The sequence below is a fragment of the Apium graveolens genome, chromosome 11, assembly GCF_009905375.1.
Source record: "Apium graveolens cultivar Ventura chromosome 11, ASM990537v1, whole genome shotgun sequence".
In the NCBI taxonomy this organism is placed as follows: Eukaryota; Viridiplantae; Streptophyta; class Magnoliopsida; order Apiales; family Apiaceae; genus Apium; species Apium graveolens.
This window is the reverse complement of record NC_133657.1, coordinates 149,283,371-149,308,940: the sequence shown is the minus strand read 5'-3', so window position 1 is coordinate 149,308,940 and position 25,570 is coordinate 149,283,371. Positions and strand designations below refer to the sequence as shown.

At 37.5% G+C, this 25,570-nt stretch overlaps 4 protein-coding genes across 5 annotated transcripts; 3 read left to right on the top strand and 1 right to left on the bottom strand.

Annotated features, from left to right (window-relative positions):
* Positions 1-3,052: 3,052 nt before the first annotated feature.
* LOC141698628 (uncharacterized) lies at positions 3,053-9,617 on the top strand. 2 transcript variants are annotated; one of them, XM_074503399.1, is made up of 13 exons: positions 3,053-3,207; positions 3,358-3,447; positions 3,523-3,645; positions 4,725-4,892; positions 4,982-5,068; positions 5,204-5,349; positions 5,954-6,010; positions 6,195-7,157; positions 7,507-7,731; positions 7,838-7,960; positions 8,048-8,905; positions 9,167-9,240; positions 9,351-9,617. In XM_074503399.1, the coding sequence occupies exons 1-11, from the start codon at positions 3,187-3,189 to the stop codon at positions 8,667-8,669; spliced, it is 2,625 nt and encodes an 874-aa protein (XP_074359500.1). In that variant the 5' UTR covers positions 3,053-3,186; the 3' UTR covers positions 8,670-8,905; positions 9,167-9,240; positions 9,351-9,617. The 2 variants fall into 2 exon arrangements, with proteins under 2 accessions (XP_074359500.1, XP_074359499.1); XM_074503398.1 differs by having other exon boundaries at positions 7,829-7,960; positions 9,351-9,581.
* A 1,813-nt stretch (positions 9,618-11,430) lies between these two features.
* On the top strand, positions 11,431-13,771 carry LOC141698629 (protein PLASTID TRANSCRIPTIONALLY ACTIVE 16, chloroplastic). Its single transcript, XM_074503400.1, has 5 exons — positions 11,431-11,947; positions 12,035-12,487; positions 12,620-12,688; positions 12,910-12,968; positions 13,111-13,771. Exons 1-5 carry the CDS (start codon positions 11,528-11,530, stop codon positions 13,622-13,624), a joined length of 1,515 nt encoding a protein of 504 aa, XP_074359501.1. The 5' UTR covers positions 11,431-11,527; the 3' UTR covers positions 13,625-13,771.
* A 142-nt stretch (positions 13,772-13,913) lies between these two features.
* On the top strand, positions 13,914-15,938 carry LOC141698630 (uncharacterized). The gene is made up of 3 exons (XM_074503401.1): positions 13,914-14,974; positions 15,066-15,608; positions 15,766-15,938. The coding sequence occupies exons 1-3, from the start codon at positions 14,153-14,155 to the stop codon at positions 15,865-15,867; spliced, it is 1,467 nt and encodes a 488-aa protein (XP_074359502.1). The 5' UTR covers positions 13,914-14,152; the 3' UTR covers positions 15,868-15,938.
* An 8,239-nt stretch (positions 15,939-24,177) lies between these two features.
* LOC141696003 (uncharacterized) lies at positions 24,178-24,738 on the bottom strand. The gene has a single exon (XM_074500200.1). The coding sequence runs from the start codon at positions 24,736-24,738 to the stop codon at positions 24,178-24,180; it is 561 nt and encodes a 186-aa protein (XP_074356301.1).
* Between the last annotated feature and the right edge of the window lie 832 nt (positions 24,739-25,570).

The window sequence follows — 25,570 nt, the reverse complement described above, 5'->3', positions numbered from 1 at the left end:
CTTTTCTTAAAAGCCAGATTTTCAGAAGTTAATCTTTCACATGTTAAAGTCTGATCTCTATAGCTAATGAACATGGTTTTAAGATAAGATCTCAACTCAGTAATATCATCAGTATGAAAAGCATAAGTTGTTTGAGGTACCTTTAACTCAGCAGCGTCAGAACTGCTATCAGCCTTTGCCATCAAGGCATAGTTCACCTCATCTTCAGAATCTGAAGTGTCTGTCCAGCTTTTCTTCTTTGTGACAAGTGCCTTGCCTTTGTCACCGTTTCCTTTCTTGCAATCAGGAGATATATGGCCTTTCTCACCACAATTGTAGCATTTAACATTTGAGTAATCTCCTCTGTCAGACTTTCCTGCTTTGCCTTCAGATTTTCTGAATCCCTTCTTGTCAGAACTTCCACTTTTCCTGGAAAACTTCCTTCCCTTTCTGAATTTCCTGTAGGCTATCTTTGTGATACCATTCACCATAAGAGCACACAATCTCATCATCTCTTCATCAGCATCCATCTCAGATAGACTTTCAGTCTCTGAATCCTCATCATTATCAGAACTTGATGACTCGATATCAGACTTTGTGATGAGAGCCTTTCCTTTGCATTTCTTTGAGACAACCACTTTGAGGGATTCCTCCTCAGACTTAAGAGCAACTGTTCTTGACTTTCTCCCATGCCTCTTGCTTCTTTGATCCATCTCAAGTTCATGAGTTTTGAGCATACCATAAATTTCATCAAGAGTAGTTTCATCAAGAGCATAGTTATCTCTTATAGTGGTTGCCTTCAAATCCCAACTTTCAGGAAGAGCTAAAAGGAATTTAAGATTAGTATCTTCAAGATCATATTCCTTATCCACCAATGACAGATCATTCAAGAGTTTGACAAATCTGTCATATAAACCAGTTAATGACTCATCAGGTTTTGAGTCAAAGTGCTCATACTCTTGAGTGAGTATAGTCCTCCTGTTCTTCTTAATTGCATCAGTTCCATGGCATCTTGTCTCCAAGGCATCCCATATCTCCTTTGCAGTCTTACAGTTTATTACCCTGTTTGACATGACATTATCAATGGCACTATGCAGCAAAATGTCTTACCTTTGCATCCTTGGCAATAAATGAGATATCTTCAGCTGTATATTCACTTTTCTCCTTTGGTACAGTCATTGCTGGCTGATCTGCAACTACAACAGAGAGCTTGGTTGGCTTATGTGGTCCTTCATTAATTCTGTCAAGGTATTCTGGATCTGTAGCTTCCAGAAACATAGTCATCCTCATTTTCCATATGGGATACTCAGAAGGTTTCTATAAGGGAACTCTAATTGTATCATATCGATTTTGGATTTGAGTCTTTGGAGTTTCTTCAGTTTTGGTGGGCTTGTTTGGAGTTCGTTCTTCTTCAGACATGATTGTTTTGGATCTTTACTGTATATGTGTTAACAGATAGCTCTGATACCACTTGTTAGGTCACACACACTGTAGAATGAGGTTGAATACAGTGTATAGTACAATCAAATCGAATTAAGAACACAAGTATAAAACACAGAATAATCTTATTAATAAAACAGTATTACAATGAAACCGTTCTCTCTCAGTGATGAACAAATATCACGAGAGCTGTTAGGGTTACAATGAATAATATTCTCGATTAAGATAACACATCTAGTGTAAACCCTATGCTGTGTTTATATAGACACACAATTACAAGATAATCTTCTAATTGATATCGAATATGATTCTGTGTCCTAAAATATATCATCTAGTTATCTTTTCTTCCAAGTATTCTATTCTTCATAGAATTCTTCTCCATGCATATTTCTTCTTGTTTTAGTCTTGATCTTCTTTCCTTCAATCAGCCGCCTTCCTTATCTGAAAGTCCTCCTAAGTCCTGATATTATCTCCTGATAAATATTTTCTAATATCTTAAGTTCTGACTTCAGTATAAGTACTGATTTCGAGTTAAGTCCTGATTTGTCCTGTTAGTCAAGATCTGAAAACTAAACACAAATCATTATTAGACACGACATCACAAATATATCTAACATTGTAAAAATCAGTAATCGGACCTAATCGAGGTGTCGGTTAGCGATTAATCGGGGATAAATTGAAATGATTGATTGGAGTAATAATAGAATAAAATTTTGAATATTATTTAAATATCTAATAAAAAGAATACATCTTCAATACACATATCATTACCTTGCACAATTTTTGGTTTTGGGCTTGCATAAATATAAGATTTTGCCGATAATCTTGCTTATTAAACGACCCATGACAACAGACAATATTAGTACAGTTTTAGATGTGATTAGGTATAGGTTTTAATACTCCGCCTCTAAACTAACTCATAACTACTCGTCTTCTTCTCATCTTCTTCTTCTATCGCCTTCATTCATTACACATATTATCATCACTCAAAAATTTCACAACGTTATACAACTAAGTCATCATTATCCACTACTTTGTTTATAAACCCATTTCATTACATTGAATCGAAGACTACAAATATAAATATATATGCACACATACACATATATTGAGTGTTTAATTTGTGTTGATTGATAATAAATTTGGCGTTCTGATTATATTTGACCCGACTTTTATCATCTTACCCGATTTAATCCGATTTTAACATAATTGACCCGATTTCCTCGAAAAACGTTTTTCGATGCGATTTGGCTGAAATAAATCATGGCCTACCAATTGAAGATTAATCGACCAATCAATCGTCAAAATCGACGATTTTAACAACCCTGCAAATACATGATTAATCTAACTCAGTTCTCGTTAAACGGTGTTTATATAAATTTTAAGAAAAGAAAACAAGTTCCATGATAGGCTAATGATAAAAATGTCAATGATAACGGGAGAATCCTGCCACATAAAAATTACCTTAGAATCACCTGCAGCGAAAATGCAAGTAAATAATAATGATAGAAAATGTAAAGCCTAACTAAGTTCTAAGTTTTTTTGAAAACCCCACATTCTCTGTATATATATTTTTTCTTGTGAAATATTATTACATATACTACAAAATTTAGAAATGAAAAAAAAATTATCTTCAAAGAATATTTTATTCCGAGTGGAGTATATAACACCCAAACACCCCCTCCCTCTCAAACCAATTTCACTACATATATCCTCACCCCCTTTGTTATATCTATCTCTATCTATCATCACAAAAACCCTAGCAAAATGTCCGGCGGGTTCTTCCGGGTAATCTCTCTCATTCCACATTAATGCACTCTTATCTCGATCTATACAACACTCGTATCTCATATATACTCACACACGTGTATGTATCTATGTTCAATTGATTCAGATCTTTATGTTGAGCTGTTTTTGTTTGTTAATTGTTGTTTTTAGGGCACGTCGGCCGATCAGGACACTCGGTTCTCCAATAAGCAAGCTAAGCTGATGAAATCGCAGAAGTTTGCTCCTGAATTGGAGAATTTGGTTTGTTTTCGTGTTTTTTGATGAATTGAGGTGAGTTTATGTGTTTTTGGCTGTGAATTTTGATTTGGTGTGTAGGTGGATATTACGAAAGTTAAGATGGATGTTATGAAGCCGTGGATTGCTCATCGAGCAACGGAGCTGCTTGGGTTTGAGGATGAAGTGCTTATTAATTTTATTTATGGGCTTCTCGAAGGGAAGGTAATGTGAATTTAATATGGTTGTAGTGGAATGATAATTGATTGTGTTTTTTCTGTTATGTGCAAGAGTTGATTTATGCGGATAATAACTTTAGTGGAATGAGAATTAATTGTGTTTTTGTTATGTGCAACTGTTGATTTATATGATTGATACATGGTTGTTTTTATTGATTATGTTGTAGAAGCATGTTTAATGTGAATGTGTGGGTAAATTTTGTTTACGTGGTTCGCGGGAAAAATGTTAATGGATATATGTATGTTAACATTTGCCCTAGAACTAGAACAGTGCTTGCATTTGAACTAGAACAGTGTTAACATTTGAATGTATTTGTATACGTGGTGCGCGGGATAAACATGACGGATTCGCATATTCACATTTCCCCTGTATAGTCTGTTTTTATTGAATATGTATTAATTGTACAAGTGTTGGTTGATTTTGTGTATATGCTATGCGGAAAAAAATCCAATCATAGATCTTATGCCAGTCATACCTGATAGAACCAAGTCCAAGGGCTGGACTCTAGAGAAAGTGAAAAGTGATCTGCACTATAGCTTCTCCCATTCCTTATTTCAGCTTGTAGTGGATATACATAAATTCATATATTACCAAAAATAGTCTGTTTCTATTGAATCTGTTACTTTTGTGCGCGGGAAAGATATATTGAGTATAAATATATTCACATTTTCCTTACATTAGTTTGTTTATATTGATTAATTTGATAGAATCAAATATGTAGCGGATACACATGCATTAACATTTTTCCTCAAATAGTCGGTTTTTTATTGAACATGTAACAGAAGCAATTATGTAATGTAAATGTGTGGGTTAATTATGTTTAAGTAGTGCGTTGGAAAAATGTAACGTATAGACATGTATTCACATATTTCCGAAAATAGTTTTTTTTCTATTGAACATGTTATTTGTCTTTTTTTGATTATATAATAGAAATAAAATATGAAATGTTAATGCGTGGGTTATTTAATTTGAATGTTGTGCGGGAAAAATATAACATACATGCTATTTTCTCATTTTTGCTATAGGAGTTGATTGTTTAATGGGTACCATTCCCCGTGTTGCAGGTTGTTAATGGGAAGGAAATACAAATTCAACTGACGGGCTTTATGGAAAAAAATACTGGGAAATTTATGAAAGAACTGTGGACTCTCCTTCTCAGTGCAGAGAAGAATGCAAGTGGTGTTCCTCAACAATTCTTAGACGCGAAAGAAGAGGAAGTTAGGAAGAAGAAGGTGCCAAAATTTTTTGTTCGCTATCTTTTTGGTCATATTTGTAATTGTTTACCTGCTGATCCTTAGTATTGTATAACTAAACTCTTTAGGCGGAGTCGGACCGGGAAACACATGAAATTCAGAAAAGGAAAGAGAAGGAGGCTCGAGAACGTGAGCAAGAGAAAGTGGATAAGATGGTAAGTATTCTTTCCTTGAAATAGCGGGATTATGCAGCAGTTGCTTTTTTTGTTTTAATTTCAGTGTGTTTCATGACATTCAGCTAGCTTCTGCAATTTTTTGGGTTCATGTCCTTATACCTCAAAATACTGTAGGACGGCAAGGTTAACAACTCTGTAAGAGCTGATTATGATTCATTGAATACAACCTCGAGACAGCGTCAGCTTAAGGACTCCAGTACACAGTTGTCAGCAGATGAAAAAGAAGCAAATGGGAGGAATGGTTCAAGGGGAAGAATCAGGTTAGAAATATTTGTTTAGTTACTGCCTGGTAGAATTTTAAGCTTGTATCTTCCTCTCAAGTGCTATCAGATTGGTCTTGGTATCTTATCTGAGCATGTGTAAATATATGGACTGCCAGTACATGACATTAATGTTCCCAGGGTTGCACATATTTGCTGCTCTTAGGTCACAGTACACATGCTATTTCCATTACCGTAATTGCTGCACATAATATTCATACGGGAGAGTTAGGAACTCGGAAAAGTGTTCAGTAAACACTGATATCATACGACATTAATCTCTTTCCACCTAGATACTGATAGCATCAATTTTTTATTGTGTTCATTTTTACATGACTCAAATAGTCCAGAATCACTCTGTATGTTTAGAGTATGAATCAATGATTTAGTGTTGGCAGCCTAATTTATTTGAGTGATAATATGTAGTGAAGCTTTCTTAACAAGTGTTATCCTTACCAGAGACCTTTATTTTAACTTTTCCTGCACAGAGTCTCTTGATACCCAGTCAGTTATCTGTTCACCTACACGGTTTTGCGTGAAAATGACTTGCCTAGTTACTTCCGTTGTATTATCTGCTTTGGTTGAGGTATGGATTCTTGTGCAGGGGAACACCTTCAAGGTCAAACAGCGGGTCTTTTTCGAATTCTAGGAGTCGCTCAGAGTATGTATTTTATAAGCTGACAATAAATATTTTAGTTGATGCATAAATTGTAAAGTACTATTTTCTTCTGACGTGATATCTAAACATTTCTCTGCCATTTAAAAGAGCTATTATTGTAAGTTTGTTGCCTAAATTGACTGTAAATTTTATTATCCTTCTACTTAATATTGCCTCTGTATATTAGTGACAGGCACAGGTCTAGGAGTATATCAGTATCTCCTAAGAACAGACACTCTGATTCAGTTGAAAGGGTGCATCGCTCTCCAGTGGGGCACTCTCGGTCACCACGTGGCAGGGATTTACCTCAGCGATCTCCAAGGGGAAGGACTTCTCACTATAAGCAAAGATCCATATCCCCTTCAGGTCGCAGATCACCTTCTCCTGTAGGACGCCAGCGGCGTATATCACAATCTCCTGTGAAGCGAAGATCACGAACTCCTCTGCGACGCAGAAGGTCACCACTGCGCTACAGGTCTCGTTCTCCTATTCGGCGTCGATCTCGTTCGCCTATCAGGCGTCGATCTCGTTCTCCTATCAGGCGTCGATCGCGTTCGCCTATCCGACGTCGATCTCGTTCTCCTTTCCGACGTCGATCTCGTTCCCCAGTGAGACGTCGATCCCCTATGCAACGTCGATCTCGTTCCCCTGTGCGATCTCGTTCCCCTGTGCGACGTCGATCCCCTGTGCGACGTCGATCTCGTTCCCCTGTGAGACGTCGATCTCCTATGCGACGTCGATCTCCTATGCGACGTCGATCTCCTATGCGACGTCGATCTCGTTCACCTATTCGGCGTCGTAGGTCTCCTTCCCCTGCACAGAGTCTATCACCTTCTCCTGTACAGAGCCGAACACCTTCTCCTGTACAGAGCCGAACACCTTCTCCTGTAGGACATCGATTGCTCTCCCCTATTCGACGGAGATCTCCATCTCCAAGACGACGTCGAAGATCTACATCCAGTCCAAGCCGCATGTCTCCATCATTAGTTCATCGCAAGCCACCTAGCCAAAGGAGATCAGCGACTCCTAGATCTCGGTCTTCTTCACCTCAAGAGTTGAGTCCTCAGTCTCCCATTCGCCAGGCTCCCAATTCACGGCGTAGGAAATCACCAGAACATCAGAGTCCTGAACCTCTACGAAACAGAAACAGGTATATTGTTTTCTTATCATTGTCGTGTGATACAGTATCTTTCTTTATATTTGCACCGAAATATTGAAAGTGTAATTTCTAAACTTCAAATCGCACGTGAATTGTTTTTTGTTAGTTGTATAAGCAACACATCTGCTACTATGTCTAGCTTAGTTAAGAAAGAAATGAAAATGAAATGAAATTAACTTGAAATCACATGTGAATTGTAGTTTGTTAGTTGTATAGGCAACACATCTGCTACTATGTCTAGCTTAGTTAAGTAAGAAACGGAAATGAAATTAACTTCGAAGTACCTGCTTTTTTGTTGACTGTTTGAAGACATTTTTAAATGACTAAAGCAATGTTGCAGGAAGCAATCTTCACCTGTTCGTCAAACAACTCCGAGAGAGATCACTGGACGTTCTCCTGAGACTGGTAAAAGAAGCACTTTGGAGCACCGAACTTATATTTCTTCTCAGAGATCTTCCGAGAGAGGGCGTGATCGGAATATCCCGCAGCGAGAAGTGTTGTCTTCCCCATCCGGCTCAAAATCGCCGCCACCTTCTAGACTGAAAAGCCTTAGCGGAGACAAGTGGTACATGCAACTCTAATGTCTACTTTTAGTTTTTTTATTTGATATGTATATACCTTGTGATCATTCCTGTGAGTAATTGATTTTGGCATCTTTTAAGGGCAAGTAGTCCGCGTGTGAGTCCTCGAAGGGAATCAGTGATTGATGATATCAGACCAAGTCCTCCAAGGAAATCAAGTGTGCATGCAGCTATTACTGTTAGTCAACAGGGGGAAGAAGATCTCCTTTATAGGTCTGTATACTGAATATATTAATTTGCTGCTTTTTCCAAACTTTATCATCAAGTTTATATCTAAGCAAATGATTTACATCTTATCAGTGAGGCTGAAGATCCAAATAGCAAGTCTTCTGGGAAAAAGGTAATGCATTCATCAACACCTGATGATCTTGGAGTTAAAGCTCAGAAGCTCAATTGCGATGTCAAGGGTGGTGGTCGGCACGAGTCAGAAAATCTGAACAGAATGGCAAGGATAGTTGAAGAGAGGAACAATCAGGGTTCCGATGATTCTGACTATGGTGCTAGTGAAAAGCTCAGAGCTGAAGTTGGTGAAAAGAGAAAGCACAAAAAGTCCAAAAGGCAAGACTCAGATGACAGTCATAGTTCTGATTCTCAACTAGAAGGGAGGAAGGAGGCAAAGAGAAGAAAGAAGGAGGATAAAAAACTGCGGAAAGAAGAGAGGCGTCGGAGGCGGGAGGAACGGCGTCGCAGAAAGGATGAAAGGCGTGCAGAGAAGCTAAAACTGAAAGCAGGTGGTACTGTTTCTCCACCCTCAGATTTTGAGGAAAATCACCAGGGCCACATTTCTGATGGTGCACGTGCTGGAAAAAGAGATTCACGCTTAATTGACATTGAAGAGCAGTCGGAGCAAAAGAAAGTAGAAATTGCACTCCGTGAAAAGGCTATTGAAACACTTAGAGCTAAAAAGGGAGCTGGGCATTAATTTCGTTTCCCCTTAAAAGATATTCAAAGTTTTCTCTGTTTTTTTAAAATCTGCTGTTATACTCTTTCAAGTTTCAATGTTATATTAGAACTTCACATTTAGTGGCATGAATGTGTTACTGATACATGTTTAATTCAGCCTATGTTTACTGCTGACAGCTGAATGGATAAATGAGGATTTCCTGAGCTATGTATCTTGAGTGCATCTTTATGCTGACCTTCCTGCTAGATTTTCTGGTAATGATGTCTTCCCTTTGCCGGGAGTCTATTTTTGCTTTTATAAAGGGCTAGTTCGACAGTATCAGTATCAAGGCAACTTGTCTTACTCGCTTATTTATGCATATTAGATATTAGTATAGCATGTAGTGAAATAGTTAGTTTTTAGAATAACCTGCTATAATTACTATCTATTTGAGATGATTAAAAGAAACGTGAAGGTCGTGGCAGATACATGTAATACAAGCTTGTTACTAAATTGGCTTTTTCCTTAATTGGTAGATGAAAGTTGTTTTCAACTAGATGACTTGGTTGGGAAGATCTTGTGCAGATCCATGTTTTGTGCCTCAAATCAGGTGAAGTATTTCAATTCTGTACGAAATCTTAAAAGAAGGCTTCTTTGTTTTTTAGTCAAAGTGTTATCTCTGTCTTTTGGTTTAACATCTGCATGGCCGGCTCTTGGCAGCTTGAAACATTTTCTCTGGACGTATGGTTTCTAGTTTGCTTGGTGCTTTATCTTCTCTTAATCATATCATATGTTGATTTCAGCTGTTTATTGATTGAGGGTGCATAATTGTGTAAACGCTCGTTTATTATAGTTGAAGTACATTTGGTCTCTTTGTTAGTTGTCTCATATTATTTTGTCCAGACTTTCTTTCTCCCTTTGTGTATAATATATACCCTACACTTGTGTACTTGTTTATGTTGTAATTTAAATATCTTGTTTAGCCAACTCCAACATTAGAGATCTATTTATTTTATGGACTGATGGAGTAAGTTGTTCTGGGTTTTACTTCGTCTTTTGTTACAAATTATTATTCACTTTAAGTTTTATGTGTGGGATAGGTTTCTATTTGTTATTAAGAATAAAAGAAGGCATTCGTTCCTGCTTCGTACTTTCCTGATATTCCATTTGTTTTTCGACTAGTGATTGAGTAATTAATTCATAGTTCCTCATTGTATGGCCTAAAAACATTTAAGTATTAGTTCCAAGTGTCATCCTGTTCCCAGTATGCACATTAAATTTTGTTCATGAGAGCCAGGTCTGTTACTTGACGGCTTCTTTTGTTCTGGTGTTTTCCCTCTTTGAAATTAAGTTGAAATTGAGTACCATAGTTCAATTAGTATCATTGTGATAATGTGAGTTTTGTAGCTTTAGCAAGGCAGAAAAGGGTGAGTGTCAATATTCTGTTCACTTGTTGCTTTCTACTTCTTTTAAACGGACATGATTGTAGTTGTATTATAAGCTGCATTTAGGTATCCGAATGGAATGTTCTAGTCAAAGATTTTTACTTCAAATAGTCCAACTTATACTGCCTAGTGTTATTTTCTGTTGTACTGCACACATCTTATTGGTTTCTTTTATCAGGGTGGTCAGGAGTGGCAAGTAAGTTCATTAATTGTATATTAGGGAAAGATGATTCACATGGTATTGTTGATGGTTTTGTTTTAAGCACCCAGTTGCATATTAACTTGCATGTTGGATGTGTAATATGGCATGATGGGGTCAAAGTTAGGCCTCTTTTAGATTAAAACAGAATTTGATGGATAATTCATATTAGTTTGTATAAATATCGGAAGCTATGGTGTACTGATTCATCATATACATATTCTATGTTCTCTAACTTATGATTATTAGGCAGTACATTTTTGCATTTAATATGGGTAATTAATCTGAAATGAAGGTTGTAGGGAAAATTGAAAACACGACCTTGGAGGGGAGGAAAAATGCCATTAAAGGCTAAACTTAACTTGTCAACAAGAATTTGTAATAGCAGAGCATGGTTAATATAGACAAACGGTTTTGACAAGTCTGGCTTATTATTGGGCAGAGTTAACTTGGTGGTTTCTTTGTAACAGAAACTGAAAGAACAAGCAAAGTTATCTTTTAATGTACCATTTGGAATGTGGGATACAAACACGGTTTCCCATTTTAAATGAAACCGAATTAGAATGGTTATCATCTAAATGACATTGAATTGGACTATTATGATCGAAAGGACACTAGAAACTAACTTCTCGCAGGCCTTTGGAATAGCTCATTTTTAAGACACTAATCCAAAATAATAACTGTTTGTGTATTCGTGAGATAATTATTCTTACAACGTGAAAATAAACCAAGATGCGAAATAGCAACTGGCAAGTGTTCTTGGTAGATAAAGCTCTTGTTAATTGATAGACTTGGTTAAAGTTCAGCTTATCATCAAACATCTAAGCAACATAGAAGGTTCTTATTCTATAGCCGGCAACAATCGTTAATTTTTTTTTTGTCAGTAACAATCGTTAATTGTTAAATGCTATAGAAGTGTCTCAGTTTGGGGCGTAATTACTGATAAGCCTAAACGGCTGTACCGGGGATTCATGATGGTGTAATTTTTAAGCCTCTTGGATGATGGTAATGGTCATTTGGATTTAAACAAGCAAATAGGTGCATGAAAATTGTCTGGTCTCCAAGTTTTCTTGTATGGATAACTGTGACATCTGGCCTACTCCCATTGGATGATTAGTTTATTACTTGATATCCAGATATCATTTCAACAACATTTTTTTTTTTGGATACTGCATACATGAATGGACACTAAAAGAGTAATTCAATCTTGTCAAATATACACCACCTGAAATTGTAAAATCTTTACAATTTCAATGGCTCGAGCTCTTAGCTCCAATTCATACATACTTGCCACAATACCCCATTCAAGAATCAGCCTTCCAAATTCAAAACTTAATGCATTAGCACCCAAGAATGCTGCAAGTTTTCGGGTGATTAAGGCCAAGGCTGTGAGTGAAGATCAAGAAACCAAACCAGCAAAGTTGAACCCGTTCCAGTTCGACTTCGGCAACTTACCTGATGTAAAATCTTTGATACCAGTTGCTAAGAATTCGTCGGGCTTGTCATTTGGACAAAGAAGTAAAGACCCCGGAACTGTTTTTGTTGCTGGTGCAACCGGTCAAGCTGGAATTCGTATAGCGCAGACGCTGCTGCGTAATGGTTTTAGTGTTAGAGCTGGGGTTCCTGATCTTGGTGCTGCTCAAGAGCTTGCTCAATTGGCTGCAAAGTACAAGGTTTATTCTTGATGCTAACTAATCTTTTTAAGCAGCAGCTATTCTTTCTAATCATTATTTTCGCATATACATTATATGACATTACAGATAATCTCTGTGGAGGAATCTAAGCGCCTGAATGCTGTTGAATCCACATTTGAAGATGCAGAATCAATTGCAAAGGCGATAGGCAATGCTGGTAAAGTTGTCGTTACAATTGGTCCGGCTGAGAATGGTGCCACGACAGCTGTGACTGCATCAGATGCATTACAAGTGATTCAAGGTGCTGATTTGGCAGGGGTTGGCCATGTGGCCATAGTATATGATGGATCCTCCTCTGTATCGACAAACAATGTACTTGATGGTATCTCATCATTCTTTAACAATTTGTTCTCAAAATCACAGTCTTTGACAATGGCAGAGTTTATCCAAGGGTTGGTTAAGACAGACATTAGCTACACCCTCATTAAAGCGAAATTGACAGAGGATTACCTGCTCGAAAGTTCGTATAACGTTGTTGTCTCAGCTGAAGGGAGCGGCGACAGTACAAACGACTACAAAGTAATGTCATGTATGAGAGATAATGTTAATTTCATTAATTATCTTACAACTACTAGATTAATGATATTGTCATTTACATAATTTTAAATTTCTTATAATTATTAAATTATTGACAAAAGAGTATTGATATAGGTAACCAAGTCCCAGATTGCATCCTTGGTGTCTGATGTTTTTTCAAATACAGAGGTAGCAGAGAACAAGGTACATTTCAACAGGGTTTTTTTTGCTTCCATCTGTAGTTCTTTGCTCATATTTGTCGCGACAAGTGGATTACACAAATTCTTTTTTGATTTTTCCCGGAAGATGTGATGTTGCAATTAAGCATTTTAGTGTATTTACTTTATTTGTCTGATATTATTAAAAAGTAATCTGTCTCGATTCAAAATAAGCTGACGTGAGTAATACTATAATTCTTGTCTAAGGTTGTGGAAGTTTATGCAGACCCGACAGCACCCTTAAGGCCGGTTGATGAGCTTTTCAGGTAATTGGTCACTTCCCTATTTCTTTTCTAACGTCTATGTGCATACCAACTGCAGACGTAAATTATAAATCATCTATGGATTTCCTTTTGCTGTAAACTGAATTACAACCAGAACTGCTGAAGTTATAATTTTAATTTGTAGCCTGATTGCCGAAGATGGTAGAAGAAAAGCTTATGCAGAAAAAGTTGCAAAGGCCAAAGTTGAGGAAGCAACAATAAAAGCTAATGAAAAAGCACAAGAAGCAGCTGTGGCAGCAAAAAAGCTTAAAGAAGAGGTAAATATGCTAGAATCGCAGGACGCACAAACTGATAATTTTGCTGATAAAGCCCAAGAGAAGGCATCAGCTTCAGTCGAAAACCTCATGGCTAGAGCGAAAGAAATGAGTTCAACATTTTCCTGGGATAAATTTAGCTCACAAATTTCTACTGCAGTTCAGAATGTTAGTGAGGAACCTAAAGTGCAGATAGCAACAGTTCGGGGACAAGCAAGGGCTCAGAAATTGCCTGCAAAGAAAGCAGTCATGAAAAAGCCTCCTGTATTTAAAAGGAAAGAGATCCAGAAGCCAAAGACTAAACAAGCAGAGTCTAAGGTTGAGGTAAAGAATGTTTTTGGTGGCCTTTTTAAGCAGGAGACCATCTATGTCGATGATGACTGAGAGAAAGAGAAGGCTTAGCGGTTTATGGTTTCTTATTGCTCCAATTTTCTGCCTATCTAGTTTAGAATTGTAATATTTGCACTTGAAGATTGGAATACTCAATATGAGCAAGAAATGTGCATATGTATACTTGTTTTGCAGGCTTCATATTCTGAAAATAATTTTAAGCTATGTGCGTGATTACTCTCGCATGTACCAAGGACCAAGAATTCTCAACGCAGCTCAAACACATGTAAATGATATACAACCTGCATCCACGTTCTTATACCATGCAGTTCTGCATGAAATGCACCTTAACGCAAGTACATATGGTGTGAATACTTTTGTAACTTCATTTTCTAAGGCATGCATATCTTTTGCTTAACTTCATTTTTTAAGGCATGCATGTCTTTTGCTTGTCCTTGTCCACCACAACTAGTAATTCATCTGTCACATGAATAAGCACAGATCAGATAAGGATTAAGCCTTAATATGAAATCAAAAACTTCTGCAATTAAGAGAAAATTCTACACTCTTTACTATTAGAAAATGTCTCCTGAAAACAAAATTATCACAATTCGACAAAAAACCTCGGTTTTATTCCACAAACTTGATGGTAAGGTATTCAAATTGTTGGTTATAGTTGCATTGATCCTCTTGATAATCTATATATTCTTGTTTAGTCATCCCTTCAGTAAATCCTCCAGGCATACAGACAATAGTTTTAGCCATATCCAATATCCCTATGAACATAGAAGCTCTTCTCCGACGAAGATTAGCCACATTGTGTTTGGAATAGCTGGCACATCCAAAGGATGGACAATCAGAAAACAATATGTTAAGTCCTGGTGGCAACCTAACATAACTCGGGGTTTTCTCTTCCTCGATAAGGCTCCGATAGAGCACCTTCCATGGCCTCCGGTTTCTATTCGTGTTAGATTATACCAAAACACATCCAAATACCAAGATTACGACAAACATGCATTGCCATTTGCTATCAAAATGGTGCTGATGATTGCAGACGTGTTTAAGGCAGAAAGTAATGAAAACATTAGATGGTATTTCATGGCAGAGGATGATACTGTTCTTTTTACTAGTAACTTGGTAGATACTTTATCAAGATACGACCATACTAAATATTACTACATCGGTTCAAATTCAGAATGTATATTGGTAAACATGGAAAACTCGTTTGATGCTGCTTTTGGTGGAGCTGGCTTTGCATTGAGTTATCCACTGGCAAAGGCATTAGCGAAAAACCTGGATGGTTGTGTGAAGAGATATCCAACTCTACTAGGCCGTGATCATATTTTACAATCTTGTGTAGCAGATCTGGGAGTTTCTCTAACTCAAGAGAAGGGATTTCATCAGGTAAATTAATTAGGCTTTGTTAACTCTTTCGATGTTATATATTTTTTTAATTGACTTTAATAATTTGATTAGCTATTGTGATCATGAGCAGATAGATCTAAACAATGACATATCAGGCCTATTATCAGCTCATCCTCAAACTCCTCTACTGTCTCTCCACCACCTAGAGGTAGTAGAGCCAATCTTTCCCTCCATGAACCGCTATGATTCGGTGAACCATCTAATGAAAGTGGCAAAGATCGATCAACCTCGATTATTGCAACAAAGTATATGTTACCTCAAGGAGAAGAACTGGACCTTTTCCATATCATGGGGATACTCTTCCCAAATTTACGAAAAGGTAATTACACCAAGCATTTTACTAAGACCGCTTCAGACATTTACTCATTGGGGCTGGAGGGGTCCGAAAGTACCGTTTATGTTCAACACTAGAGGTGTATCCAGAGATCCTTGTGAAGCTCCTCATGTTTTCTTCTTAGATACTGCGGAAAAAGTAGACAGGGATAACTTGGTTGTTACAAGCTATATTCGAAAATCACCTCGTTTGTTGCCGCCTTGTTCATCAAGTGGTAATCATTCTGCTGATAGTATCTTCAAGATTCGCGTCCTCTCACCCACGAATAAATTTGAAGTGGTAAGTCAAAATTATTAACAAGAAGATAATTTATATTCGTAATGTTTCACGATAAAAACTGAAAAAGATCATATTTTATGTTACATAATCAAATATGTAAGATTTGTTGAATTAATTAGTGAATAAATGTTAATGTTATTGTGTTCTGCTTCCACAGATTGGGAGCCGGAGAGAATGCTGCGATGTGATAGAAACGCGTGAGGCTAATGCAACGATTGTGAAGCTTAGGACTTGTATGAAAGATGAAATAGTCGGTTAGATTATCGTATGTAACACCTTTATTATACAACTCAAATTGAAGACATTATATGTTTGGTTGCTGTTAGATAAGTAGAGGTAAAATTGTTAACGAACATTACAGTTTATTCTTAATAACAACTTATTGTTAGAAAATTAGGATTTTAGAGCTTAATTTAATTATGTTCTTGATGTTAATCCTAAAATCTAATGATTGGAAATTGTTCAATGATATTTGAACTTAAATTTTCATGTATGGTTTTAAGAATTTTCTTAATGAAATCCATATGAAATGAGAGATGAAAGTAGCTTGGAAAAACTTGGAAAATTTGAGAATGTTTGTCCCACATTGAAATAAATAAAGGGGGTTGTGTGCTTTATATGGTATTACTCACATGAGTAGTATACAACTACTAAGGTGTGTGATGGTCCATTGTGTTGTTGTGTGCTTCACGCACACACGCGCGCCCGCCCCGCCACGCACCGCACCGGACCGGGTCGGGTCGAAGGGCGATTTGGGCGAATGTCTCGGCGTCTCGCGTACGCGAGGCGACCTGGGCGAGGATTTTATTTATTTGAGAATTATTTTAATTCAAATTTATTTATCGGTGATTGGATTATTGGGCAGGGTTCTGAAATAGGCTAAGTAGTCTAAATATATTGAACCTGCAAATAATCTGATCTGTAACAAGTTCTGATATCAGAATCAGAACTTAAGTACTGATGAGTCGAATCAGAACTTAAGTACTGATGAGTCGAATCAGAACTTAACTTAAGTTCTGATAATAATGTGGGTGTTAATGTGAAAAGCTGTTACAAATAATTTAAATTCAAAAGCTGATCAGTTTTGATTTTTTCATTAATGAATTCAAAATCTGATCAGTTTTTATTTTTTTATTAATGAAGCAGTTTAATTCAGACATTAAGTGTGTGGACAGTTTCATTTTTCCTCTCCTATAAATAGAGGCTAAACTGAATAAATACAACACACTACATTCTCATCTCTTCTCTTCAACCTCTCTGCATTTCTCTCCAATAAGTCCTGAAGTGCTGATATTTTCCGGCGACTGAGGTGCTGGTCGAAGTGGAGGTTTTGTTGCTGCTGTTAACATAAACTCCGAGCTGTTTTATCCTGGTGGAGATATTGCGCACATCCCAAACGCAGCAGGTAGGGGGCAATAATCTCTTCAAGAGCAGCCAGGACTTCGAGCAAGGCCTGGTGACTCAGCTGTAATCATTTTCTTGGCGTTTTGTATCTGTAAACCTTTATTTCAGTCACTGTTGAAAGCTATGGTTTCGGGTACATCTTTCTTTCTCTCTACGTTATTTCAGTTACTGATTTTGTTTACCTGCATGTTTTGTTTTGTTAACTGTGGTCTTGGCCTAAACTTGTTAAATTCTTTATACACTTGCCTCTATGTTGCTATACTTGTTAGTGAGATTTTTATAACATTCTTGAAGAGATTATTAGTTATTTAGAATTTAGCATAATGGTTAACGAAAGTGAGGTTATCGTTGGTGGTGGTAGCAGTTCGGGTGTAACTGTTGGGGCCATTGATTGGACCACCTATAGTTTCCCACAGGCTGTTGAACTAACCGGTTTACCGGAGAAATTCAACGGTGGCATTGGCTTTTCTCGCTGGCAGAAAAGGATGAAGCTGTGGTTGACTATAAAGGGTCTGTGGCCGGTTGTGGAATATGAGAAACCAGTAGTGGATCAAGAGAAGGCTGACACAGTTAAGGCTTTTGCGAAGTGGGCTGAGAAGGATGGAGTGGCTAGAGCGGCCATTCTGGCGGCACTAACAAATACTTTGTTTGATGTCTATTCTTCTGATGCCTACTCTGCAAAACTCTTATGGGAGAAGCTGGACCAGACACATAATACTGACTCACAAGGTCTAGAAAAATATTCTGTGGCAAGGTTCCTCGAGTTCAAGCTGGTGGACAATAAGTCCATGACTGAGCAGGTGCATGAGTTCGAGATGATAGTGCATGCTTTGAAGGAGTCTGGAATGAATCTCCCGGAGAAGTTCAAGGTGATGAGTGTGATTGAAAAACTCCCGAAGTCTTGGGAAGAGTTCTCTCTCTCCCTGAAAAGACAGAAAGGAGAGATCACCTGGACCAACCTTATGCTGGACATCTCGGTACAAGAACAACACAAGTCCAAACAGGGACATGTGATGCCAACTGAACACGGTACCTCGAAGGTAAACATAGCAACTGTAGGACAAAAGAGGAAGGCTTTTGCTAAGAAAGCTAATAGTAATAAACCTAAGAGTGACAAGGACAAGGCCAAGAAACCCAAGGCAAACAAACCATGCTGGTCTTGTGGGCAGGTTGGGCACTGGAGTAAGGATTGCCCTACGAAGAAAGCGAAGAAAACCGAGGTAGCACAAGCAAATGTTGTGCTTGGAACCGCAAGTGGGCCTGTAGTGAACATGGTTGTTGGTGAGGCTATGGCTTCTGAAACCAACGTTGACCGGTATGTATCCTACAACCCTGTGATATTTTCTACCTATCTGTCAAATGAATGGTTGATAGATACTGGAGCTAATGTACATATTTGTGCTGATATTAGTTTATTTGTATCTTATCAACAGAGTCATAGCTTGACTGTGAAGATGGGGAATGCTAGTGTTGCTCAAGTACATGGAGTTGGAAACGTGGATCTGAAGTTCCCTTCAGGACGTATTCTATCTCTGACGAGAGTGCATCAAGTTCCCGACATGCGTAGAAATATAATAAGTGGAAGCTGTTTAGTTTCTAGTGGTTTTGAAATTTCATTCAAGTGTAATAAAGTAGTTCTTATTCACACTGGTACATTCTTTGGCAAGGGTTACTTGTCAAATGGTTTATTTGTTATTAATGCGGATCCCGTTTTGGGAAATTTGATTAATAATGTTATTCCTACTGTTAATTGTATTGAATCCTCAAATATATGGCATGCTAGACTAGGTCATTTAAACTTTGGTGCTCTTAAGAACATGATGAACTTAGAGTTGATTCCAAAATATACCATAGAAAAGAATTCTAAATGTCAAGTATGTGTGTCTGCTAAACAGATAAGGAAACCTTTTCATAACGTTGTTAGGGATTCAGACTTGTTAGATTTAGTACACACTGATATTTGTGAATTTGGTGGTGTGTTGACCAAGGACCCAGTTTAGATACTTCATTACTTTTATAGATGATAGTAGTAGATACTGTTATGTTTATTTACTTAGACATAAGGATGAAGCACTTAGTAAATTCATTATATATAAAACTGAAGTAGAAAAACAAACTAGTAAGTTACTTAAAAGATTGAGATCTGATAGAGGTGGTGAGTATACGAGTAATGCTTTTAATGAATTTTGTGCAAACAATGGTATAGTTCATGAAGTTACTCCACCATACACACCTGAGTCTAATGGGGTTGCTGAGCGAAAGAACATAAAATTTAAAGATATGATTAATAGTATGCTTATTAACTCTGGGTTGCCTAAATACATGTGGGGAGAGGCTCTAAATACGGCTTGCCATATTTTGAATAGAGTCCCTCTGAAACACATGGATAAAACACCCTTGGAGTTATGGAAAGGCAGGATGACTAGTCTTAAGTATCTTCGTGTGTGGGGGTGCCTTGCTAAGGTGCTTGTTCCTGAACACAAGAGAAATAAACTAGGTCCAAAGACTGTTGACTGTATCTTTCTGGGCTATCTTGAAACCACTACAGCTATGAGATTTTTAGTGTTAAAATCTGACATAGATGGTATAGTGGCAAACACGATAGTTGAATTTTGAGATGCGACATTCTTTGAGGATGTCTACCCTATGAAGACTGGAATACCTGAAACGACTTCTGAGGAAGATCCTACTCACACATCAAGTTCTATTCCTGATCATGTGGAAAAGATGACAAATGTGGGGGCGGAACCTAGTAGTAGCTCTATTCCTAAGGAATTAGAGGAACCAAGGAGAAGTAAGCGTGCAAAAATAGTCAAGGATTTTGGAGGTGATTTCATCACTTACAATATCGAGGACGAACCTTTAACTTTCCGGCAAGCTATGGATTCTTCTGAGTCAAGGCACTGGAAGGGCGCTGTCAAGAGTGAAATTGACTCTATTGTTTCCAATGGAACATGGGAGTTGGTTGATCTCCCTCCTGGGTGTTCTACTATTGGGTGCAAATGGGTCTTTAAAAGGAAGTTGAACCCTGACGGCTCAATAGATAAGTACAAAGCTAGACTGGTAGCTAAGGGTTTTAAGCAAAAGGAAGGAATTGATTATTTTGATACATACTCTCCGGTTGCAAGAATGGTAACAATCCGAATGCTTATAGCATTGGCTTCAGTCCATGGTCTTATCATCCATCAGATGGATGTAAAGACGGCTTTTCTTCATGGTGAACTTGAGGAAGAGATTTATATGGATCAGCCTGATGGATTTGTTGCATCAGGCAATGAAAGGAAAGTATGTAAGTTGATCAAGTCCATCTATGGCTTGAAACAAGCTCCCAGAGATTGGCATAAAAAGTTTGATGAAACTATATTGCCTTTCAGTTATAAGATTAATGAAAGTGATAAGTGTGTCTACACTAAAGTTAAAGGTAATGAGTGTGTTATTTTGTGCCTATATGTGGATGACATTTTACTGTTTGGAACCAATATTGAGATTATTAACGAGACTAAAGAATTCTTGAAAAGGCATTTTGAAATGAAGGATATGGGTGAGGCAAGTATGATTCTTGGAATCAAATTGATTCAGTCCACTGAAGGAATAACCTTGACTCAATCTCATTATATAGAGAAATCTATACTTGAGAAATATGGTTATTCACAGTGTAGAATCGCTAGTACACCTTATGATTCGAAAGTTGCCCTTGTCAAGAATACTTCAGGAGTGCCTGTGTCTCAGTTAAGGTATTCTCAGATTATTGGGAGCTTGCAGTATCTTGCTAACTGTACTAGACCAGATATTTCATATTCTGTGTCTAAATTGGCGAGATATACAAGATGTCCAAACAGAACTCATTGGGATGCTCTTGATAGAGTACTTAGATATCTAAAAGGCACAATGTACCTTAGTTTACACTACAGGAGATTTCCTGGTGTGCTTGAAGGGTACAGTGATGCAAGTTGGATAGCTAAGAAGTCTGGTTCCAATGGAGTGACTGGATACGTGTTCACCTTGGCTGTGGAGCAATATCCTGGAAGTCAAGCAGACAGACTATTGTTACTCGGTCTACTTTTGAGGCTGAGTTGTGTGCACTTGATGCCACAGGGACGGAGGCTGAATGGTTACACGGACTTATGTCTGCAATACCTGTAGTAAGCAGACCGCTCCCTGCTATTGCTATTCACTGTGATAGTCGAACAACTATCGACAAGATTAGCAGTAAAAAGCATAATGCTAAAACTAAGAGACACATCCAAGTTAGACTCAAGTCTATAAGGGGTTTAGTGACTGATAGGATCATAGCTATAGAGTTCATAGGAACTCAGAATAATATAGCTGATCCTCTTACTAAAGGACTGGAACCTGCAGTGGTCCTTAAGTCAAGGTTGGGGATGGGATTGTCAACCCATCATAATTCATCAACAGTGGGAACCCAATACACATGAGAGGAGATCCCTCGAAGTGTATTCAATGTGTAATAACAAGCTGTAAGGATGAGTTGGTAGTACCTTTGCTACATAGATGATACTATAGTATCTGAGTCTATCCCCTGTAAACCTAGAAGGTACTGACACTGCCAGAAAAGCAAGAGTGTTAAAACTCTGAATGGGATCAAGTCATTTGACGAGATAGAGGCAGTATATCTCTGGAGATGCCCAGCTAAGCGAATGTAATTGTGTGGTCGCAATTAGAGGATAGGGTTAATCCTTGAAGCATTCGACGAACAGGATCGAGACATGACCATTAATGTCTCAAAGCCGTAGATTGGCACCATAACCTTTGACTTGTCGTCGTCTATGGAATATGGTTATACTAAACGGATTAAGATTCAAGGTGAAACATTCCATCTGAGTCCGATAGCCATTGAAGTAGAGGAATTAGGAGGGTTCAAATCCGGAAGGGTACCGACTCTGAAAAACAAGTCATGATGGGAAATTGATCACATTTCTGTATGGATTTGTGGGGGATTGTTAGAAAATTAGGATTTTAGAGCTTAATTTAATTATGTTCTTGATGTTAATCCTAAAATCTAATGATTGGAAATTGTTCAATGATATTTGAACTTAAATTTTCATGTATGGTTTTAAGAATTTTCTTAATGAAATCCATATGAAATGAGAGATGAAAGTAGCTTGGAAAAGCTTGGAAAATTTGAGAATGTTTGTCCCACATTGAAATAAATAAAGGGGGTTGTGTGCTTTATATGGTATTACCCACATGAGTAGTATACAACTACTAAGGTGTGTGATGGTCCATTGTGTTGTTGTGTGCTTCACGCACACACACACACGCGCGCGCCCGCCCCGCCACGCACCGGACCGGGTCGGGTCGAAGGGCGATTTGGGCGAATGTCTCGGCGTCTCGCGTACGCGAGGCGACCTGGGCGAGGATTTTATTTATTTGAGAATTATTTTAATTCAAATTTATTTATCGGTGATTGGATTATTGGGCAGGGTTCTGAAATAGGCTAAGTAGTCTAAATATATTGAACCTGCAAATAATCTGATCTGTAACAAGTTCTGATATAAGAATCAGAACTTAAGAACTGATGAATAAAATCAGAACTTGACAAGTTCTGATATCAGAATCAGAACTTAAGTACTGATGAGTCGAATCAGAACTTAAGTACTGATGAGTCGAATCAGAACTTAACTTAAGTTCTGATAATAATGTGGGTGTTAATGTGAAAAGCTGTTACAAATAATTTAAATTCAAAAGCTGATCAGTTTTGATTTTTTCATTAATGAATTCAAAATCTGATCAGTTTTTATTTTTTTATTAATGAAGCAGTTTAATTCAGACATTAAGTGTGTGGACAGTTTCATTTTTCCTCTCCTATAAATAGAGGCTAAACTGAATAAATACAACACACTACATTCTCATCTCTTCTCTTCAACCTCTATGCATTTCTCTCCCATAAGTCCTGAAGTGCTGATATTTTCCGGCGACTGAGGTGCTGGTCGAAGTGGAGGTTTTGTTGCTGCTGTTAACATAAACTCCGAGCTGTTTTATCCTGGTGGAGATATTGCGCACATCCCAAACGCAGCAGGTAGGGGGCAATAATCTCTTCAAGAGCAGCCAGGACTTCGAGCAAGGCCTGGTGACTCAGCTGTAATCATTTTCTTGGCGTTTTGTATCTGTAAACCTTTATTTCAGTCACTGTTGAAAGCTATGGTTTCGGGTACATCTTTCTTTCTCTCTACGTTATTTCAGTTACTGATTTTGTTTACCTGCATGTTTTGTTTTGTTAACTGTGGTCTTGGCCTAAACTTGTTAAATTCTTTATACACTTGCCTCTATGTTGCTATACTTGTTAGTGAGATTTTTACAACACTTATTTTATCCAGTAAGCAGTATCTACTTAAAAGACCAAAAATGTTACATACATACCACCAGTAGAGACTGGAAAAAGACTTGAATGTTGATCGATAAGTTGTTTGTCAGCATCTATCAAGTAACTATCTTGATCAAGAACTTATTTATATGGTATACCAGGGGTGTCACTCCCCTTCTAAGTACTGTTTGGCTCAATTTAAGCATCATCAACGACGACTTATTTCTATGCTATTTAATTGATATGGTTCACTTTGGGCTTTTCTAAAGAAGTCAGCATCTATTACCAGGTTCGGCTATGCGGATTGGGGTTGGCTACATTTATAGTGGATTCTCTACCACAGCATATGCTATTTTCCTTGGTCGACCATGAGCATGATCCCGACTCTACCTGTTCTCAGACTACTACTAGTTTGTTTGCAAACAGGTGCACAAACAAGAATACGAATTTTTTCATTAGCTACGGTGACACTGCAGGCTGATACATTATATAAAGTGTTGTCTCATAAAATTATTCACTTAAGAAATAAACTGAGCTATAATTTCTTAATTGTTTCATTTATGGCCAGCCTTAAGCACGTACGTGTATATATATCGTAAGAGATGAGTACTACAACAGGTTATACAGTTCCTATATAAATAGGATTGTGTACATGAGCAACAATTCATTCTATTATACCTTCAAAACTCTATTACATCATGATATCCTTTCCATTTTCGGCCAGACATTTATTATAATGCAAATGAATAGTGTTTATCCAACAAGGTACTGTTGTCGACCATTATGGTTAATGATTAACGACAGATGATACTTTCAGCAATGTGAAATTAAATCATCAAGTCATAGAAACTTTCTAGTACCCTTTGCAGGTGATGATGAGTCTGAGGTAGACTCATGTCCCAATCTAAGCTCAAGGTCCAACTCAGCTCCATGGCTCAAGGACGAAGATGATTCTTCAACTTTAAATGTTGTTTTATTAAAGAAATGAAGTTGTTCTGGTTCTCCTACAAAGCATTGATCACTCGTTGTCGAAGTTGTGTCAGTTTCTTCTATATAATAGTTCCAACTCCAGTTATCAGCAACTGCAGCCCTTCTCTCGGGGTTTGTCGATATTGTTGGATGAACCAAGTTATAATCTGGAGATAGTGTTGTTTTTGTGTTTTCCAAAAACTGTTGCTGGCAAGATTCTGTGACGAGGGTTGATTGCTTTAGTTTGGCCTTAACTTTCCTATGAATGTTCATGTGTCCTCCTAGGGCTTGTGCAGTTGAGAAACCTCCTTTACAATAATTGCATTCATATCTTCGAGACTGCGACTGGCTCAGGGTCGAATGTTGTTCATCACTTGTTGCGCCTGGTACATGATCTGATTTTTTCGCGGAGGGTGATTTGTTTGATCCCATGAGCAAGAGTACTGTCTGAGCCACTGAGGATATGAGAAGATGTTGAGGTTATGAGTATATGATTATATGAGGAAAGAGAAGTGTAGAATGGGATCAACTTTGTTTCAGAACATACTGCACATGCAAAATCACGCACTTAAATAGTTAACACTTGATAACGTTGTCCAGTAGGGATTGTTCAAGTTGCGTCTTGAGTATGCATGATAAATCCAACTAAAGTCAGCACTGTTAGAAATTGATATGATATTTTGATTTGAGTTGAGCCTAAACTTCAGATAAAATTGAACAAGTTGATAATTAAGCCATGCTCTGATGCTCACAACATAATTAGTACAAGTATTTATTTTTCATATTTAGAAGTGAGTAATTAGTCTACAAAATGAAATTCATTTTTGGATAAAATATTTCCCTTTTTAGATAAAAGTTCTTTACTTATATTAGAGTGATAAGTACTGCATGATCAGTGTTTAAAAATTTAACTTAAAAGGCTAAACTGATCAATCTCCTGATTAAAATAATTGTCTAGGCTCACATGGCGAGGTTACAAGTATCTACCAGGTATCCGCTAGGTAGGTTTTGTGAACGAGCAGCGAAATTTTTTATGTACTCTGTGACACCTTCTCAAGACAGTTCTAGACTTAAAATTCATGGCTGGTTCAAGAAGGGGGAGATGTGTGTTTGTTTGAACTGGATTTAACATGTTCGGTTATTACTTTGTTAGTCTCAACCGGATTATATATCTGGTTCGTAATTGATATGTGTTGTCTCAGCAATAACAAAACTGAATTAATAACTTCAAAGGTCTTACTAGGTAAGTTGTACAAGGTATAAC

Bases quoted from the DNA above. Each gene is read 5' to 3' on its own strand.
- LOC141696003 (XM_074500200.1), bottom strand. From the start codon at position 24,738: ATGGGATCAAACAAATCACCCTCCGCGAAAAAATCAGATCATGTACCA.
- LOC141698629 (XM_074503400.1), top strand. From the start codon at position 11,528: ATGGCTCGAGCTCTTAGCTCCAATTCATACATACTTGCCACAATACCC. The intron at 12,488-12,619 runs GTAATGTCATGT...GTATTGATATAG, and splicing joins ACAGTACAAACGACTACAAA to GTAACCAAGTCCCAGATTGC. The intron at 12,969-13,110 runs GTAATTGGTCAC...TTTAATTTGTAG, and splicing joins CCGGTTGATGAGCTTTTCAG to CCTGATTGCCGAAGATGGTA.
- LOC141698628 (XM_074503398.1), top strand. From the start codon at position 3,187: ATGTCCGGCGGGTTCTTCCGG. The intron at 3,646-4,724 runs GTAATGTGAATT...CCCGTGTTGCAG, and splicing joins ATGGGCTTCTCGAAGGGAAG to GTTGTTAATGGGAAGGAAAT. The intron at 7,158-7,506 runs GTATATTGTTTT...GCAATGTTGCAG, and splicing joins CCTCTACGAAACAGAAACAG to GAAGCAATCTTCACCTGTTC.
- LOC141698630 (XM_074503401.1), top strand. From the start codon at position 14,153: ATGTCTCCTGAAAACAAAATTATCACAATTCGACAAAAAACCTCGGTT. The intron at 14,975-15,065 runs GTAAATTAATTA...GATCATGAGCAG, and splicing joins AAGAGAAGGGATTTCATCAG to ATAGATCTAAACAATGACAT. The intron at 15,609-15,765 runs GTAAGTCAAAAT...CTGCTTCCACAG, and splicing joins CCACGAATAAATTTGAAGTG to ATTGGGAGCCGGAGAGAATG.